Source organism: Sorex araneus, chromosome 5, assembly GCF_027595985.1.
Source record: "Sorex araneus isolate mSorAra2 chromosome 5, mSorAra2.pri, whole genome shotgun sequence".
Taxonomy (NCBI): Eukaryota; Metazoa; Chordata; class Mammalia; order Eulipotyphla; family Soricidae; genus Sorex; species Sorex araneus.
The window spans coordinates 81,863,220-81,883,243 of NC_073306.1; the positions used below are offsets into that span (position 1 = coordinate 81,863,220).

General features: G+C 39.4%; 1 protein-coding gene across 4 annotated transcripts in view; it reads left to right on the top strand.

Annotated features, from left to right (window-relative positions):
• FNBP1L (formin binding protein 1 like) overlaps positions 1-20,024 on the top strand; it is a 95,405-nt gene that overhangs the window by 28,330 nt on the left and 47,051 nt on the right. For all 4 annotated transcript variants that reach the window (XM_055138413.1, XM_055138414.1, XM_055138415.1 and 1 more), the window contains exon 2: positions 2,477-2,592. In XM_055138413.1, the coding sequence (XP_054994388.1) occupies positions 2,477-2,592 (116 nt within the window). The remainder of the gene's footprint in view (positions 1-2,476; positions 2,593-20,024) is intronic.

Sequence of the window (20,024 nt, forward strand, 5' to 3'; positions counted from 1 at the left end):
TTGTTGCTGATAGGGAGTAGAAAGAATTGTGAACTCAGACTTTGAAACTAAACAGATCAGAGTTTTTAACTTTGAAAACCTAAGGTTTTATAGTGCTTTTAATTTAAGAGCTTTGTGCTTTATATTGTAGTAAAAAGTCATCTTCTCTTGCTTTTGGAGTTGTGTTTATCACCAGGTATGGACAATAGTATGACTGTTAAAGAAAGGTTGAATGATGAATGTTGCAGAGAGAGTTTAAGCAAGAATTCACTGTATGTTTTAAAAATATCAAGATTTTCGGGTGCTGGAGCACAGCGGGTAGGGCATTTGCCTTGCACGCAGCCAATCCAGGTACGATTTCCAGCATCTCATATGGTCCCCCAGTACCGCCAGGAGTGATTCCTTAGTGCAGAGCCAGGAGTATCCTGTGCATCACCCGGTGTGACCCGAAAAGAAAAGAAAAAAAAAAAACCACACATCAGCATTTTCTAATTTTGAGGTTTTTAATTTGTTCTGTTTATCAAATTTGCCCCAGTGATTTTTTTTGGGGGGTCATACCCAGCAATGCAGAGGGGTTACTCCTGGCTCATGCACTCAGGAATTACTCCTGGCAGTGCTCGGGGGACCATATGGGATGCTGGGAATCGAACCCGGTTTGGCTTCGTGCAAGGCAAATGCTGTACCTGCTGTGCTATTGCTTTAGCCCATTTTTTTTTTGACTCAGTTTCTGATGAAAGGAATGCATCATTTTAAATAACAGTATTTGTTACAGTTATTCATTTGGATGCTAAGATTATAAAACTGGCAGTGAATTTAGGAGATGGTTTCTTTTGTCTGTAGCATCTCAAACTGTAGGGTTTTTGTATAGGGTTGTGTAACTTGTAAAAATTTGGTTTCAAGTAAGTTTGTTTATAACTTATCAATAAGTGTTTGACTTATTGGGACAGGAGAGATAGTACAGCAGGTAGGACACTTGCCTTGCACGCAGCTGACGCAACGCTTGATTTCTAGCATCCCATATGTCCCCTGAGCCCAATAGTACAGAGCAGTAGTAACCTCTGGGCATTGTTGGGTGTGTCTCAAAAACCAGCCAACAACCAATCAACAAAAATAAATGTTTGATTTGTATTCCTAGCTTAGAAACCTGTATATGCTTATAATGGGTTGCATAAATATTTCTTGATTGAAAGGGATTAAGGAAAAAAATGAGCAGGTAGGGCGTTTGCCTTGCACTCTGCCGACTCGGGTTCGATTCCCAGCATCCCATATGGTAGCTCCGAGTACCACCAGGAGTGATTCCTGAGTGCAGAGACATGAGTCAGCCCTGAGCATTGCCGGGTGTGACCCAAAAAGCAAAAAAAAAAAACAAAAAAAAAATGTAGGAAAACCTGATATAGCTCCATTCCATTTATTTGCCAGCCAACTGAAGACAAATCATTTAAACACTTTGGGTATCCATTTCCATATTTACTAAATATGGAAAAGTTTGGGGACTTTATTAGTAAACATAGATTACCAAATTTACCAATTAGTGGTGTCTAGGAGAAACAAAATGAGAGTCAAAGTTAAAATGTTGGTTAAGTAAGTTAAAAAGATGCTTTACAAATAGGATACCTAATTTGGGTAGCAAGTAATTTGCCCAGGGTTTTCTTAGAGATAAAAATATGTGCTTAATGATATTTAATGACTCATGAATTCAGAACAATGAGACCAATTTTATGGTTTTCTTTTGCCAGTAAAAAAGTTTTGGGCCACACCCACAGTGCTCAGGGCTTACTTCTGGCTGGACACTCAAGTATCACTACTTGTGGGACTTGGGGGCGATTTATGGGGATTGAACCGAGGTAATAATTAAAAATGATGGGGGAAGAGTCAATGATTCTTGGTAGCCTGCTCAAGGTTAAACATTTTTTTAAAATAATGTTCTGAGATTGAACTCAGGGTCTCCCACCTGGGAGGCATGCATTCTACCATTGTGCATTCTACCATAGCTCTAGTTCTCAGTCTAGAATTTTTAACCCAGCTATGTTTGATTATGTTTAGCCTAACAGTTCTTTGAGTGCCTACTATGGTGCTTGGGAATTCAATGCTGCATGTTTTGTACTCTCAGTCTAGTATAGCAAGTTAGTAAGACAGTACTTTTTAGGGAGCTTGGAGACACAGAGGAAGACTAGTTGATCCTAAATTTGAGAATTTAAGTCATTTTTTATAGGGGGCCATTTTCAGGAGTGTCTGAATCCTAAAATAAGGAGTAAGAGTTAATTGCAGAAAGGTGACTAGGAAAGAGGTTTGCAGCCAGGGAAAAACAGCATGATTTATGCTGAGAAACCTACTTCTGTATAGGGCTTAAAGGATGAGATAGCTGAGCACCAGCAGAAGAGCGTAGTCTTTTTCATTTTATACATTTTTTGCTTTTGGAACCAGTACTAGAAATTGATTAAAACATTTTGCGGATAAAATTCTGACTTTTAAATCTGTTTTTACCTTTGTCTTCTAGGATCAGTTTGACAGCTTAGATAAGCATACACAATGGGGAATTGACTTCTTGGAAAGGTATGCCAAATTTGTTAAAGAGAGGATAGAGATTGAACAGAACTATGCAAAACAGTTAAGGTAAGTTGAATTTTTTTTCACTTCTTAGAAATGAAATTCCACATTTAAATAGTTGGATATTAAATAAATATGATAATCTAAAGGTTAATTGCTATATATTTTGCCAGAATTATATTAAATAATTATCTTGCTTTAATATTCAACTTAATCAAATTTTAGCAAGGATTATTAGCTATTTGGATCCTAAGTAGTTTTTATTCTAGAAAGACACTTTAAATTTAAAAATTAGGATGCAAAATGCCAGGAAGAAGAAATACCAGCATACTATTTATGTTTTCGCTCTTCTGTAACTTTACACTTCATTAATCTTTCCAGAGCATTGAAGATTTCTTCAGTTTCTTTCTTTAGAGTTCTAAAACTTGAAAATTTAGTGTGTGGTGAACTGAATTTCTATGAAAAATAATACATTACTGATGAAAGTAATTTTCAATTATATTAGAAGATGCAAGTTTTAAAAGGAAAACTTTAATCTTAAATTAACCTTAAGATTTTACCTAAGCAGAAGGTCATTGTTAGACAGAACTTGATAAGACAGTTTTTAGAAATTATTCAGTAAAATAGCTGGAAGTTATTTAATAAAAACTAATGTTCAAAGATTGAAGACTACCAATAAAATGGCTAACTAGGAGTTAGAACTTGTTTCAAATGAGAAAAAATCCAACTTTAGAAGACACATGTGAGTAAAAAATCCTAAGCATATTTTGATTCGTGAGTCAAATGTGTCTGGACTCTGTTTGTTGACTCTTTTTTCCTCTTGTTGCCTTTGTCCATGGGTTCCATTTAGTGCCAACCTCCTTACCCACTCATTTTAGATTTCATATCTTCATATTTCCACATCATGGAGAGAACAGTTACCTCCTTTGTTATATGTTTGGGGGAGGAGAAAAGAAGGAAAGGGGAAATGAAGGTAAAGGGAAGGAAAGAGCAGTGGAAGGAGAGCCAAAACAGTTTTATATCATTAGTGGCAGCTTCTGTTCTCCAGAAATTCCAGCACAGGCCTTCTTTTTTCCATGTTGGCAATATTGTTATATGCTTATCCTCATTCATTGAAGGGAAATTACTTGGTTGAATTATAGTTAATAATAAAGGTGGGATAGTTACCCAAAAGAAATTTAAGGTGGAGTGCCTAGAAGGAATGTGCATAATTGAGTGATCTACATATGTTCACTCTACTAACAGTGATTTATGCAACCAGCTGGTAGTCTGGATGGAATAGACTACAATTGCCTTTTGAACAGCATAGGTTGAAATTTAGCTTTGGGGAATTCTTAGGTTATATATGGAGTTTTGGACTATGGTGGGGTGGGGGGTAGTGCCTCAATCTCTGTATTTTCAAGAGTTAACTGTGCTGCATTGGAAGTTTTTTATTTCGGGGCATTGGTCTGACCATGGGGTGGGGGGTGTTTTGTGGCTATTCCTTGGCTCTGTCTCAGGATTGATCCCTGGTGGTGCTTGGGTATCATCAGTGGTGTTGGGGATTTGAACCCAATGAACCCAAGTCAGCTATGCAAGGCATGTTCTTTACCTCCTGTACTATCTATGTCTATGGTCCCTGTGTTTATATATATATATATATTTTTTTTTTTTTTTTCTTTTTGGGTCACACCTGGCGATGCACAGGGATTACTCCTGGCTCTGCACTCAGGAACCACCCAAGGTGTTGCTCAGGGGACCATATGGGATGCTGGGAATCGAACCCGGGTCAGCCGCGTACAAGGCAAACGCCCTACCCGCTGTGCTATTGCTCCAGCCCCCCTGTGTTTATATTTTTATAATGAAACACATCCAGTTATGTTATCATATTTACTTAGTAATGGCACTATGCTAATTTCATGATCTTTTTTGCCTTTTTCAAATTTTTCTTTAAACAGGGGGGCTATTAGAATAGTAAGTGATATTTTACTTGTTCAGAATATAAGATCTGAAAACTTTACTAAGAATCTAGAAGCATTAAGAATCATGGAGGGGACTGGGCATTGGGGATGAAGGGAGAGAAGACACACAGACAGTATAGTTGTAAGGCATTTGTCTTGTGTGTGGCTGACCCAGGTTCAATGCTCAGTACCATGCATGGTCACCTGAGGACCTTCAAGTGTGATCCCTCAACACAGAGCCAGGAATATGCTCTCTACATTGCTGAGTGTGACTCCAAAACAAAGAATCACTGGGAGGGACTAGAGAGACAGCACAGCAGGGAGAGTGCTTGCCGTATGTATGGCCAACCTGGGTTCAATCCCTGACACTGTATGTGGTCTCCCAAACACTGCTAGGTGTCATGCCTGAGCCAGGAATAGGCCCTGAATATCTCTGGTTGCAATTCCAAAACAAGCAAAAATAATCACTGGGAAGTCAAAACAGCAATCAATAAATGAAGTCACATTAAACAGTAGAAGCTTTTTCATTTAGTACTTAATTCACTCTCAATTCTAGTGCATTAAATGTTCTGATTTCCAGATTTTCCAGTAGGGGGGCTATAGGCAATATAGTGATAATATTATGAAGTGTCAAACAATATAGGAAAATATTAAATATTTAAAAAATTGTTTTCAGCTTAAAACTATGTTATTTTCCCCTTTGGATTTTGGGTCACACCCAGCAATGCTCAGGAGTTACTCCTGACTCTGCACTCAGAAATTACTCCTGGTGGTGTTCGAGGATCATATGGGATGCTGGGGATTGAACCTGGGTTAACTGTGTGCAAGGCAAACTCCCTATCTTTTTTGCTCTCTCCCCAGTTTCCCTAAAAATACTCTCGATTAAGTAAGGGAACTATGAGAAGTGCTTTAGTATATGAAGTATGCCATAATATTTAAGACTTTTAATACTGTTCAATTAGCATGGTTAAAAGTAAGTTTCATTTTATCAAGTCTTCTTGCTTTCCTGAATCAGTGAATACAGCTATGTGCAAAAGTGTTTGTATTTTGAAGAGATCTATAAATAGTTTTTACAGTGGTTATTCCTGACGGATGGGAGGGGGTGGAACAGGAAGTTACACTTTTCACTTGCAAATTTGATTTGTTTAATTTTTTAAATAATTATGTATTTTTTTTGTAGTTTAAAACACTTGTTCCAAAGCAAAATAATATATTTCACAAGAGAGTTCTCTCACAGATTATAAAATGAAAATTGATCATTTATAAGGTAAAACAACCAATGTAGAATATTTAAGTGTCCCTGACTACTTAGGTCTAGAGGGTTTCAGGGTAATAAAAGTTTTATTAGATTAGCAGGATTCTAATTAAATGGCAGATTGTGTTTGGTGAAAGGGCTCTGTTTTATTTATTTATTTTTGGCTTTTTGGGTCACACCCAGCGATGCTCAGGGGTTACTCCTGGTTCTGCACTCAGAAATTACCCCGTCAGTGCTCAGGGGATCATATGGGATGCTGGGATTTGAACTCGGGTCGGTCTCATGCAAGGCAAACGCCCTGCCCCTGTTTTAATTTTTTTTTTTTGCATGCAGTTACCTAGTTTTCCAAACACTTGTTGATGAAGGTGATCTTGCTCTACTTAATGCACCTGGAAATGCTTTTATCTTAACCAGAGCAGAAATCTCTTCATTTTCATTTTGATCAGAGGCTGTTTTTTTTTTTTTTTTGCTTTTTGGGTCACACCCGGCAATGCACAGGGGTTACTCCTGGCTCTGCACTAAGGAATTACTCCTGGCAGTGCTCAGGGGACCATATGGGATGCTGGGACTCGAACCTGAGTCAGCCTCGTGCAAGGCAAATGCCCTACCCGCTGTGCTATCACTCCAGCCCCGCGGCTGTATTATTTTCCGTTTTGTTACTATACCAAACTCTGGCAGGACAGTCTGTATGTATTTCTAAACTGAATAACTTGAATCAATAAGTAATGAATAAGCTGAATAAGTAATATAAATTAGGATCTTTGATGATATGTGAACCTGTGAACATTTGATCAAATATAACTTTCTGTCCAAGTTACAGCTTGTGTCATGTATACGCCTATCATGCTGTAGTTCAAAAAGCTATCACCTAAATTATGGTAAATGTAGATGTAGAACAGTTCAATTAAAACCAGTCTTTTCTGGGGCTGGAGCGATAGCACAGCGGGTAGGGCGTTTGCCTTGCATGTGGCCAACTCAGGTTCGATTCCCAGCATTCCATATGGTCCCCCGTGCACTGCCAGGAGTAATTCCTGAGTGCATGAGCCAGGAGTAATTCCTGTGCATCGCTGGGTGTGACCCAAAAACAAACAAAAATAAACCAGTCTCGTTTTCCCCTCTTAGTGTTTATTATATCTTTTTTTTAAAAACAGAATTTTGTTTCTTTGTCACCCCGTTTAGTTTGCTCAGCTATTAAATTATGACTGCTTTGGCCTCCCTTGAGCTTTCTCCACCCTTCCTCTTCCTGCTTTCTTTCATTTTTTTGTGATCAGGACCACACCCTTAGTTGTGCTCACCTTGGGGTATACATATTGTGCTCCAGAATCTTACTTGGCATGTGGGGCCATGCTGGGAATGGTAGCTGGCCTTATACATGCAAGGAACTCTGCCACTGAATGATATATCTGGACTTCTCCCTAGTGATCAACTGCTTAATACAGTAAATGCTAGTAGTGGCATCTAGGTAGGCAGAGGATTGAGTTCTCTTACTTCTATGAAGATTAGCTTTCTTCATATAATTAGATCCTGTGGAAACTTTTCCTCTTACATCAGTTCTCACTAGCTACTGAACCTGCTTGGGTACATATCTAGGAATCTGCCAAATGATTTATTGGTTAAATAACTTCTGACTCTTAGAGTATACTCTTCTGACAAAAATAAATTGTAAACTCCACTAAAGAGAATTTTGTTTGTTCTGTGCTTTTCATAGAGCAATCAGTTTTTTTTTTTTTTGAGGGCATAGGGAGACTATGTGACAGTACTGGTGGGCCATGCATTGCTGGGGGTTGAACCCAGTTTCCTATACGCAAAGCATGTTTAGAATAAGTACTTAAAATATTTGTTTTACTTAATACTTATGGAACATTGACTGGATCAGTATCTCAGTTTTTATAAATTTTAGCGCATCTTATTTTTTAGAAACCCAGATGTTAGTGCTATTTTATAGATCAGAAAATAGAGATACAAGTTGGAAACTGGCCTCACATGCTGGAGGAAAAGGCAGCTCAGATAGAGAAGGGAACACCAAGTAGAGGACATTGGGAGGACCCATTCGGGTTGAAAGATGCGAGCTGAAAGTAGACTATAGACTGAACATGAAGGCCACTCAATACCTCTGTTGCAAACAACAACACCCAAAAAGAGCGAGAACAAAAGGGAATGCCCTGCTGCAGAGGAAGGGTGAGGTGGGGGGGATGGGGTGGGTGTGGTAAGAGGGATACTGGGATCATTGGTGGAGGAGAATGGGCACTGGTGGAGGGATGGGTAAACGATCACTGTATGACTGAAATGCAAACACAAAAGTTCGTAAGTTTGTAACTGTACATTACAGTGATTCACTAATAAAAAATTAAAAAAAAAAGAAAATAGAGATACAGAGAGATGAAGAAAGAGCTGGTTTGATTAAAATCTGACCACGGGACTTTTGGTATAATGATGCTCAGCATAAGGAGAAGGGTAAAGTTCTCTATTAAAGAGAATTTATTTTCCCCATCACCAGTTTCTGCATCTACTGAGGCATCTTTGGGTTACTCTCTTTTTTTTTTTTTTTGCTTTCTGGGTCACACCCAGCGATGCACAGGGGTCACTCCTTTCTCTGCACTCAGGAATTACCCCTGGCGGTGCTCAGGGGACCATAAGGGATGCTGGGAATCGAATCCGGGTTGGCTGCATGCAAGGCAAATGCCCTACCTGCTGTGCTATCGCTCCAGCCCTGCATCTTTGGGTTTCTAAAGTTTTTACTATAGTCAGTAAAAAGTGATCTAAAAACCACATAACTTTTGTTTTTCTTTTAATTAACACATGTGTTTGTAATGTAAGAAAAGTTACATACACCATAAGATTAGGTCTAGTTACATTATTTTCCAAGAAAATGGTTTAAAAAAGTTAACAATTTAGAAGTCATTCATCATCATCATCATCATCATCCCACTGTGTAAAAAATAAAAAAAGATGGCGCGCGGGAGGGGGGATGTGATGTGTGTTGATGTGTTGTTTGAGGGCTCTCGGGGTGGCTCTCTCTCTCTCTCTCTCTCTTTCTCTCGCCGCTCGAGTTCAGTGCTCTCGAGCTGCTGTGTATGGAACGGATTGGGATGGCTCCTCCTTTGTGCTCCGCTTCTGTGTGTGCCGCTGTGCTCTCTTCTGTCTTTCTCTCTATCTCTGTCCCTGTAGTGTCTCCTCTGGTCTCTTCCCTACCTCTCTCTATCTCTGCTTCTGTGTCTTCTCTCTGCTTCTGTATCTCTTCTGTCTTACCCCTGCTGCTTTTGTCTTCCGTCTGCCCCTTCTCCCCTTACAATCTTAGTTTATATAGCAATCATATAGGGTGGTGACACAGGTGGGTTGAACATTAACAAATCAACAAAGAGTGGTAAGACCATTTCTCCAGGAGATTAACAAAATCTCATCTAAGGAGATTACTCCAGATTACTAGGAGATCCGCTCAAGGGTGGAATCTAAACAAGGGTGTGTCGATTTCTTCCTCCCTCAGCTAGTAATCCACTTAACTAGTTATAGTAAATTTACTTCTAATATTTCTAGTAATGTCATTTGTATAAGCACAGTAAGAGATAAATCATATATCACCAGACTTAAAGTTTGGTTCTTCCTGAAGACGTTCACTATATATTCCAGACCACAGTCCTCAGGCCAGGTTAGTTTTCCTAACCCCATCATGGTCCTAGTCTTGTCGTTACTTTTGGATCATGACAGCATTTGTGTATGACCATGCTCTCAACTTATAGTTGAGTATTGTGGCGCTTTGGCCTGGCCCATTTCGATACCAGGGTAGCTCACAGCTTGCCCTGGGTCCATTCTGTCCCTTGCCGGACCGTGATTTTGGGGTGCTAGGAACTAAGGGCAACTGAGTGGAGAAAGCAGATGCCCAGGAGTAAATATTATTGGAGTCAATTAGCTCCCAAGTTACAAAGCATAGTATTAACTGTCTTCCTGTGTCCATACAGAAAGGGCATTGCTTTAAGCTAAACTAAGTTCCCTGTGGCAAGGCTAAAAGGACAAACCCCATGTTATCCTACACCATTGATAGTCGATTTTCTCGAGCCATCTCACTAATGTCTCCATTGGTCCTAGCCCTGAGATTTTAGAAGCCTCTCTTGTCCTTCCCAGTGGTTCCGCATTGGTCTCTTTCAGGATCAGGGGAATGAGACCCATCATTATTACTGGTTTTGGCATATGAATACACCACGGGGAGCTTGCCAGGCTCTCCCATGCAGGCAGGAAACAGTAGCTTGCCAGGTTCTCTGAGACGGAGAACTAGGGAAGATGGTGGATGCTCTAATTTTTTTTTTCTTTTTTGGTCACACCTGGCAATCAATGCTCAGGGGTTACTCCTGGCTGTGCACTCAGAAATTACTCCTGGCGGTACTCGGGGGACCTTAAGGGATGCTGGGAATCAAACCCGGGTTGGTGGAGTGCGAGACAAACGCCCTCCCCACTGTGCTATCGCTCCATCCCTGGGTGTTCTAATACTATATGGAATCAGTTATTGTGAACAGCTTTATAAAAATTAAATGAAATTAAAAAACAAACAAGCAAAGAAGACCAAGTGACGGCTTACCAAAATGATTTACCTCAATGATTTAAATAATTAACTATGCAATCCAAGCCAAATTTTCCTGTGCCCCACCCTCTTCCCAACTTTAGGAAATATTTAATAATATATATGCTTTAGTATTTAGAGGAAAATACTAATATCTGCAATTTATATTGAAATGTAGAGAAAGGACAAGACCAACTGATGAATAAATGGATAAAAAAATAAGAACAGTAAAGTGTTAATAGTAAAAACCATGTGTTGGACATACAGGTATGAACTCGGAGGTTCTTCCTCCACATTTAAAAGTTTTTTTTCTGAGGTGACTCCCAGTAAGACTCAGGGGTTACTAGGGCTACACCTGGTTGTGTTAAAGGGATGAGGCATTTCCCAGAGGCTATGCAATGCTGGGGACAAGCACCCTGGACCCTGTACTTGTAGGTACTCTTGAGTAATTAACATTCTTGGTCCTCTTTGAATGTTTTAGGTTTCTATGATACAATGTTGGGGAAAGTGGCTGAAGAGGGGACAGAGCTTAAGGTGCTTGCCATGCAAATGTCCGACCTTGGACATTTCATATTGTCTCTAGAGCACTGTCAGGTGTGATCACTGAGCACTGAGCCAGGAGTCCTTAGCACCACTGGATGTGACCAAAAAAAAAAAGTTGAAAAAAGAGATTTAACCTTGAATGAATATAGTCTGGAACTTACTGTTAAGGACTTGAGAGATACTTCAGTGGGCTGATCACATAAAATAGTGAAGGTATAGAAACAACCCAAGCGTCTAGTGACAGATGAGTGCGTGAAATTGGGTGTATGCAATGGATACTACTTACTCGGCTACAGAAAATAATGAGATCTTGCCTTTTGGAAAACTCAGGTGGAACTGAAAGGAATCATGCTAACTATAGTTAGTTAAATCTGATAGAAGTCATTACTTTTTTGTTTGTTTTGTTTTGGGGCCACACCAGTGGTGCTTAGGGCTTATTCCTGGCTATGCAGAAGGAATTACTGGCAGTGCTTGGGGGACCATATGTAACGCTGGGGAGTGAACCCCAGTCCTCCACACTCTAGGCAAATGCCCTACCCATTGTACTATCAGTCCGGCCCCAGAAGTTCCTTTAAATGTTTTCCTCATAGAAAAGGTTAAAAAAAAACAACCTCCCAAAAACCTTTAAAGACACTATGTGTTTTCATTTTCTTCTTAAATATACTAGAAGTACTTTATATAATTTCTGAACTCGACTTAGTATATATTATGGGACTCGAAGAGAAATATTTTTTTTACTCTCATTCCCATGCCTATTATAAATTGGAGTTAGAGCCCACTATTATTTTTCTATTTGTTTTTTGGACCATACTTGGCTGTGTTCAGGGCTTACTCCTGGCTCTGCACTCAGTAATTATTCTTCATGAACTCGGGGGATCATATGGGATCTGGGGGTCAAACCTGGCTTGATCGTGTGCATGACAAGTAAGTGCTTTACCCACTGTACTCTCTCTTTGGCCCCAAGCTTATTCCATTAAAAAAAAATCAAGATATTGAGAATTTGTTATAATGTTTCTTGTAATAATCTCCTTTTTATCGTTTTAAAAAATGCAGCAAAATATACATAACAAAATTTACCATCCTAATAATTTTAATTGTACAGTCCAGTCTTGTTAAACTAATTCATATTGCTATACAGCTAGTCTTTAGGCTTTATTCATCTTGAAAAATAAAAACTGTTATTAAGCAACTCTTCATTTCCCCCTTTCCCAGGTTCTGGCAATCCTGCTTTCTCTTTATGAATTTGACTCGTCTTGGTAGTCAAATTAGGTCTAGTCTTAGACCTGTTTGACTATTTGACTTATTTGATTACTCTTCAAGTTGAATTATATAATATCTATCTATATAATCCACCTGTCTGAAGGTTGACTTATTTTATTTAGCACAGTGTCTTACAATTTCATTCATTTTAAGGTTCAATATAACTCCTTTGAATATACAAGGTTTTTTTGTGGGGAGGACACATAGTGGTGCTCATGGGGACTTCCACCTCTCTGCTAGGGATTCTCTCCTGGTAGTGCTGGGCTGCAAGAGGGTTATGTGATATCAGGGATCAGATTGTGACAATGCAAGAACCTTGCCCCCTGTACCATTTCTCTGGCCCAATAATCAGGTTTTTTTTTTTCTTTTTAATTGAGTCACCCTGAGATACAGTTACAAAGCTTTCATGTTTGAGTTTCAATCATACAATGATCAAACACCCATCCCTCCACCAGTGCACATTCTCTACCACTAGTGTCCCCAGTATACTCCCCACTCTTGTCCAACTCTACCCCTGCCTCCGTGGCAGACAATTTCCTCCATAGTCTCTACTTTTGGGCATCCAGTAATCAGGTTTCTAAATCTGTGCCCATTCATCTGTTGATGGACATAAGGGTTGGTGCCACATTTTGACTATTGTGAATAATAATGCTGTGACTATAGCAGGGCAAATAAATAGCTGCTTTTGTCCCTGCCTTCAGTTCTTTGGGTATATATAGAAGAGGAATTGCTGGGTTATATGGTTGTCTGTTTACTTTTTTGAAGTTCTGCTATGTATTGGCTTCCACAATGGCTAAAGTATTTTATGTGCACACAGCATTGTAAAAGCATTCCTGTTTCATACCTTGCCAACACCTTGTTACTTTGTGTTTTAGATAGTTAGCCATCCAAATGCTCCTATGAAGTATTTCATTGTGGTTCTGATTTACATTTTTGTTGCAATGGTTAGCATGAACATTTTTTAATATGCTTCCTAGTCATTTTGGACAAGTATCTAAGTTCTTTGTCATTTTTAAATTTGTGTGTATTTGTTTGTTTTGTTTTGGAGCTACATCTAATAGTGTGTATAAGCTCTTCCTTATTCAGTGCTTTGGTGTCACTTCCAGAGGTGATTGGGGGACCATAAAGTGCTAGGAACTGAATTTGGTGTGGGCAGCCAGCATGCAAAGCATGTGCTCAGGAAATTGTGCTATCTTTCTGCCCTTATATTTTGTTATGGTTATTAATTTAGGTATTGTGTACATATGTGTGTATAAATAAAAAATATATATTCATGATATCAACCTTTTAATATATATAATTTACAAATTCTCTCTCCCACTCCATAGATTGGCTTTCACTCTGTTGATTGTGCCCTTAATTCACTGATGTTTTACATTTTGGTGTAGGCAAGTTTATCTACTTTTTAATTTCCTCTGCTTTGGGAGTTATATTCAAGAAATCATTGGTAAATTCAGTATAATGAAACTTTCCCTCTGCTTGTCTCTCAAAACATTATCATCTTAGCTCTTACATTTATACCTTTACTCTATTTGGATGTAATCTTAATGGTAAATACAGTAAGGATGCAACTTCATTCTTTTGTATGTGGAATTCTGATTTTAATATTTTATTCTATTTGTGACAGTGACAAATGGAATGCCCACTTTGAAATCTTTAATTTCTTGATGAGAAATTCATTAACTTACTGAACTCTTTCACTTCTTTTTTGAGAGCAAGAAGCAGTTGGACAGCTAAGCTACTCTAAGGCCTGTGATGCATTTGGACCACAGAGAAAAAGAATTAGTAACCTAATCTGTCATTGTCTTTTTCTTTTTTGCTTTTTGTAGGGAGGCTTTATTGTTTCAGTGAGGGTTGCCTTTTCCATGTGACAGGAAACAATTTTAGGAGTTCTAATTTTAGTATCTCAGAAACTGAGTTCTCAGTACTGACCTCAAAGCTTTATAAGGTCTTTGGACCGGAGCTTAGTATAGTGGGTCAAGTACTTGCCTTACAAACTGTAAACCTGGGTGTGATCCCTGGCACCACATATCGTTCCCCCAAACCCTGCCAGTAGTGATTTCTGAACATAGAGACAGGAGTAAGTCCTGAGCACTGCCAAGTATGACCCCAAGACAAAACAAAAAATGTTTATCAGGTCCAAAGATTTAAAAGTACTAGAGAGAAGCTTTGGCTCAACTGGATTCACTTGTCTGTTTCTAAAGCACTAGCCTTGGCCTTCAAAAACAGATAAATTAAAATTTTGAGTAATTATTTGGTAGACTTCATAATTTTCACTAAAGTCAAAATTAATACAAACATTACAAAGCTTGAATGTATAGATTAAAATCTATAACTTAAATATATTAAATAGGCTGATATACTTAATATGCATGAAACTAATATATTTGAATTTATATACATAAGACACACATATAAAATACTTCAGCATTTGCAGGATACCATTAAATTCAGAAACCATTGGAAGAACAGTATTATTCCCTCAGTATAAAAAGTATATGATCTTATGGTTCTTAGGAAATACGGATGAATCATGTGCACACACAAATGCTTTCTTGTAAGAAAACAAAGTACTAACTTATCTATAGCGTATAACATTTCTTTTATGTGAGGGTATTCAAGCAATACTCAGAGAGCTTGGAAGTTACTTCTGCTGATGCTTAGTCAGTGTTTAGACAGTTAGACAGGCTTAGATAGCTCAGTGCTTGGGTACAGCAATGAGGTACTGTTGTGGACTTACAGTGCCATGGGTCACCAGGACGACTAGTGGTCCCTTCAGTGACAGAGTTCAAATTCAATTAAGACAAAACAATCAGATTTATTTGTAAATAACATGCATATTATTTTAAATGAAATATAATTTAAAATGCATAGTAAAGATTTGTGGGATTTTACTTTGCTGACATTTGTTTTCTTAGAAGGTCTCAATTAGAGCCAGTTTTGATAAGGTAATTTTTTTTTTTTTATGTAGGAGATGTAGGAGTACTGCTATTTATTTAGCCATTGATTAAGTTGATTGAGCTGGGCGTGAACTCCACATTACTTAAAAAAATTTTTTTTTTAGTTGGATAGCTATGAAATAGACCACTACAAAACTATTCACAATTGGGTTTCAATCATACAATGATACAGCACCCATCCCTCCACCAGTGCGTACCTCCCACCACAAATTCCCCCATTTCCCCATTACCATCCCACAACCCCTCACCCCCTACTCCAGTCTCCCTCTATGTGAGGCACTTTCCTTCTTGCTCTCTCTCTCTCTCCTTTTCCTTTTATGCATTATGGTTTGCAATACAGGTGCTAAGAGGTCATGGTGTTTGTTCAGGACATTTGGTATGGTAGGGCATTTGCCTTGCACGTGGCTGACCAGAGTTCGATTCCTCTGCCCCTCTTGGAGAGCCCGGCAAGCTACTGAGAGTATCTTACCCGCACGGCAGAACCTGGCAAGCTACCTGTGGCATATTCGATATGCCAAAAACAGTAACAAGAAGTCTCACAATGGAGACGTTACTGGTGCCCACTCGAGCAAATCGATGAACAATGGGATGACAGTGACAATGATGGTAAGGCTGGAGTAGTTTTTCAGTTAAGGGCAGCTTTGAGGTGTGGATGTGACTGCTAAGGCTTCCAGAGTACAAGGAGGTGGGGGGAGGTAGCCTACCCTGACCCGGAGAAAACCTGGAGATTTTAGTCACAAAACCCGCATACCAAAATTTTCAGCAGATTGTATCTTGGTGAGGTTTGTCCTGAGATGGTGGAGTTAGGCCAGGGGTATGGTGGCGATTTTGGATTGTGGAAGCAAGTGGCTGCCAGAATGGGCCCTAGGCCAACCCGCCCCCTTCTGATTTACACTGGTCTGTTCAGCCATGCATGGGTCCAAGCTTTTGATCTCTTTTGAGATTTACTTATGGATCTCTAAAGCAGGCTGTTAGTAGAGCTTATGGGGTGGCGCTGGAGTTGGTTCATGGGGGTGACTGCCAATGCTTCCATGTGTATTGGGAAGTAGGGGGAAGTAGCCCATCCCAACTCTGAGAAAGCCTGGAGATTTCAGTCACAAAACCCACATACCAGAATTTTCTACCGATCATATCTTGGTGAGGTCTGTCCTGAGATGGTGGAGTTAAGCCAGAGGTATGGCGGCAATTTTGGATTGTGTAAGCAAGTGGCTGTGGGGGCTCTGTTGATGGAATCTGGTATGTTTTATGTTTTATTATTAAAAGCATTTAAAATAATATTTAAAACAGATGCAGCATATTTGTTATCAGTACATTTAGACCCTTCCTGTTGGAGATACTATTAATATTTTGTTTTCTTCCAGAATGTATTTTTCTAGAGTTAAGGTTTTGATTCTATGGAATAAAAGATCATTTTGGATCATGTTATAATTTTTCAAGTGGTAGGGTTGGTTTGGATAAGGTCTTTATGTAACCTTCAAGGTCTTAGTCTGCTGACTGGGTCAGTTAGTTGAGAAACAAGACTACTTTTGTTAAGCAACCAACTGACAGGTTGGAACATGGCAGACGCTCTTAGAGAACCATATTGACTGCACTGTCACAAGAAGCTGCTTATATAGGAAAAGGATAGGAAAACAGTGTTTCAGATAGTTCATGTTGCCCAGTACTAGACATTAGGTGGGTTGTTAAGTTCCATTGTGTTCTTGTCTTTTGATTCCTACACTTGTTATTTTGTGGTCACTACCAGTTACAAGTGATATTTCTCTTCTGAAATTTTTAGTTTAGGGCTGGAGCAATAGCACAGCGGGTAGGGCGTTTGCCTTGCACGCGGCTGACCCAGGTTCGATTCCCAGCATCCTATAAGGTCCCCTGAGCACTGCCAGGGGTGATTCACAGAGCCAGGAGTGGCCCCTGTGCATCGCCGGGTATGACCCAAAAAGCAAAAAAAAAAAAAAGAAAAAAAATTTTTAGTTGAAGGGATCTGCTTACCTGCTATTTCCCTTGTATGGGCTTTTCAGGGAAGAACAAGATGAAGGAAAACAAATTCTATACAAGTCAGCCTGTGCTTGTTCAAAAACCTAGGCCCAAAGGAATGTGCTGTTTTTTTAACCTAAGTACTGTTTTGTTTTGTTTGTTTGTTTGTTTGTTTTTTCTGCTGGGAGTAGGGGCACATCTGTCAGTGCTCAGGCCTGGCTCTGTGCTTAGGAATCACCCCTGGCGGGGCTTAGGGGCACATATGAGGAGGCAGGGATTGAATTTAGGTTGGCTGTGTGCAAGGCAAACACCTACCCACTGTACTTCACTCTGGTTTAAGTTTAGTTCTTAACTCCTTTCAGGACATTTTCATTTAGAGGATTGTGTATGGTTTCTGAGGACTCCGTATACTTGGATTTGGGGAGAGTTGCCTATATATAGATGGATAAGTTTTCCATAAAGAGATTTAAATATGCAGTACAGGGGTTAAGGCACTTGCCCTACATGTGGCTAATCCTGTTTGGCTGAGCACTGTAGGACATGTTGTGCAATTCCCCAGCAGTGCTGGGAATATCGCCTAAGCAACCCTCTCCCCCACACCAGTGCTGAGAATTAATCCTGCATGTTCGAAAGGTAAAATTAGTTCTGTCCTAGCCTGTGATATACATGCACTCTTTCTTCCAGAAGCTAGAGTTCAAATTAGAATTGTTTGAAATATGTGTGCTTTTGTGGTGGTTAAACAATGGTATTTAAAATTATTTGAAATGTCAGTGTTTCATATTGGTTTAAGCAAAAAAAAAAAAAGGAATTTATTGATGTTTGTAACTGGAAAATTTAGGTGCTTGGGTAGTCAGGAAAGTGTTACGAATTTCCCATTTTGCAAAAATCCTCAACAAAATCTTAGCAAAGTCGGGGCTGGGGCGATAGTGCAGGGGGTAGGGTGTTTGCCTTGCATGCAGCTGACCCACGTTCGATTCTAGCATCCCATATGGTCACCCGAGCACCGCCAGGAGTAATTCCTGAGTGCAGAGCCAGGAATAAACCGCTGTGCATCGCTGGGTGTGACCCAAAAGGCAAAAGAAAAAAAAAATCTTAGCAAACTGAATCCAACAGCATATCAAAAAAAAAAAAAAAGAAAGAAAAAGAAGTCATATTTCATGATCAAGTGAGATCTATCCCAGGGATGTGACAGGGATGTGAGGATGGTTCAGTATATGTAAATCAATTAACAGTATATATGACATCAGTGTTTGATTCCTCCGCCCCTCTCGGAGAGCCCGGCAAGCTACCGAGAGTATCGAGCCTGTGCGGCAGAGCCTGGCAAGCTACCCGTGTGTATTGGATATGCCAAAAACTGTAGCAGTAAGTCTCTCAATGAGAGACATTACCTGTTCCCCTCTCGAACAAATCGATGCGCAATGGGATGACAGTGACAGTGACAGTGTGGAATCATAGAAGAACTCAAATAGTCAAAACCATACTGAATGATAAGAAACGGAGTCATCTCATGACCTAATTTGAAACTGTAACTATAAAGCCATAATGATCAAAAGAGTGTGGTACTGGAATAAGAACATACTCTTATAAGAATATAACCATGGATCAGAATAGCACATCTAATAACAAACTCCCATATATATAATTAGCTAATTTTTGACAAAATTGCTGAAGGCATGATATGGAATAGAGGCATCCTTTTCAACAAATGTTGTTGGGAAAATTGGATAATCACATGTAAAATAAAAATTAAAGCTAAATTCACATCTCGCACCTTATACAACAATCAGTTTAAAGTGGATTAAAGACCACTTTAATCAGACCAAATCTATAAAGTACACTGAGGAAAATGTAGACAGAATGCAAAAAAGAACTGAACCTCAAAGGTGTTTTCAATGATATAATGCATTGTCAAAGGCTACACAATCAAAAGTAAAAAAAAAAAAAAGAACTACTTCAGGGGCCAGAGTGATAGCACAGCGCAGCGGGTAGGGCGTTTGCCTTGCACGCGGCCGACCCGGGTTCGATCCCCGGCATCCCATATGGTCCCCCAAGCACCGCCAGGAATAATTCCTGAGTGCAAAGCCAGGAGTAACCCCTGAGCATCGCTGGGTGTGACCCAAAAAGCAAAAAAACAAACAAAAAAATAGAACTACTTCAGATTAAAGTATCTGTGTGGCAGAAGAAACACAGGCTAAAACGAAGAGACAGCTAAGGGACTGGAGCAATAGCACAGCGAGTAGGGTGTAGCTTGCACCCAGCTGACCTGGGTTCAATTCCCAGCATCCCTTATGGTCCCCTGAACACCACCAGGAGTAATTCCTGTAATTCCTGAGTGCATGAGCCAGGAGTAACCCCTGTGCATTGCCGGGTGTGACCTAAAAAAGAAAAAAAAAAAAAGATCAAAGATTGAAAGCAACAAAAAATCCAAAAACCCTGTCAAAAAATGGGGAGTAGAAATGAACAGGGACTTCTCTAAGGAAAACCTAAAGATGGCTAGCAGGCACATGAAAAATGTTCATCATTCCTTATTATAAAGGAAATCCAAATCAAGACAACAATGAGATCTTACTCCACTGAGAATGGCACATATCAGAACTACTGGGAACAGTCTGCTATGGCAGGGATATGGTGAAAAAGGAACTCCTACCCACTGCTGATGGGAATGTTCTTTGGTTCAACCCCTGTGGAAAACATTATGGAGAGTTCTCAGTAGACTAGAATTGAGCTGTTACATGACCCAACAATTCCACCTTTGGTTATCTACCACCCAGAAGAGAAAAGTACTCATTCAGAAGCACGTGCACACTATTATCGATTGCAGCACATAGTATTATAGCTAAGATAAGGAATCAACCTAGATGTCCAACAGTAGATAAGTGGATCTTGAAGATGTGATATACACACACATATATGTATATATGTATATACACAATGGAATACTTTGTAGCTGTAAGGAATGATGAAAATATGCGATTTGCTGTGACATGGATCGAACTGGAAGATACCATGTTAAATGA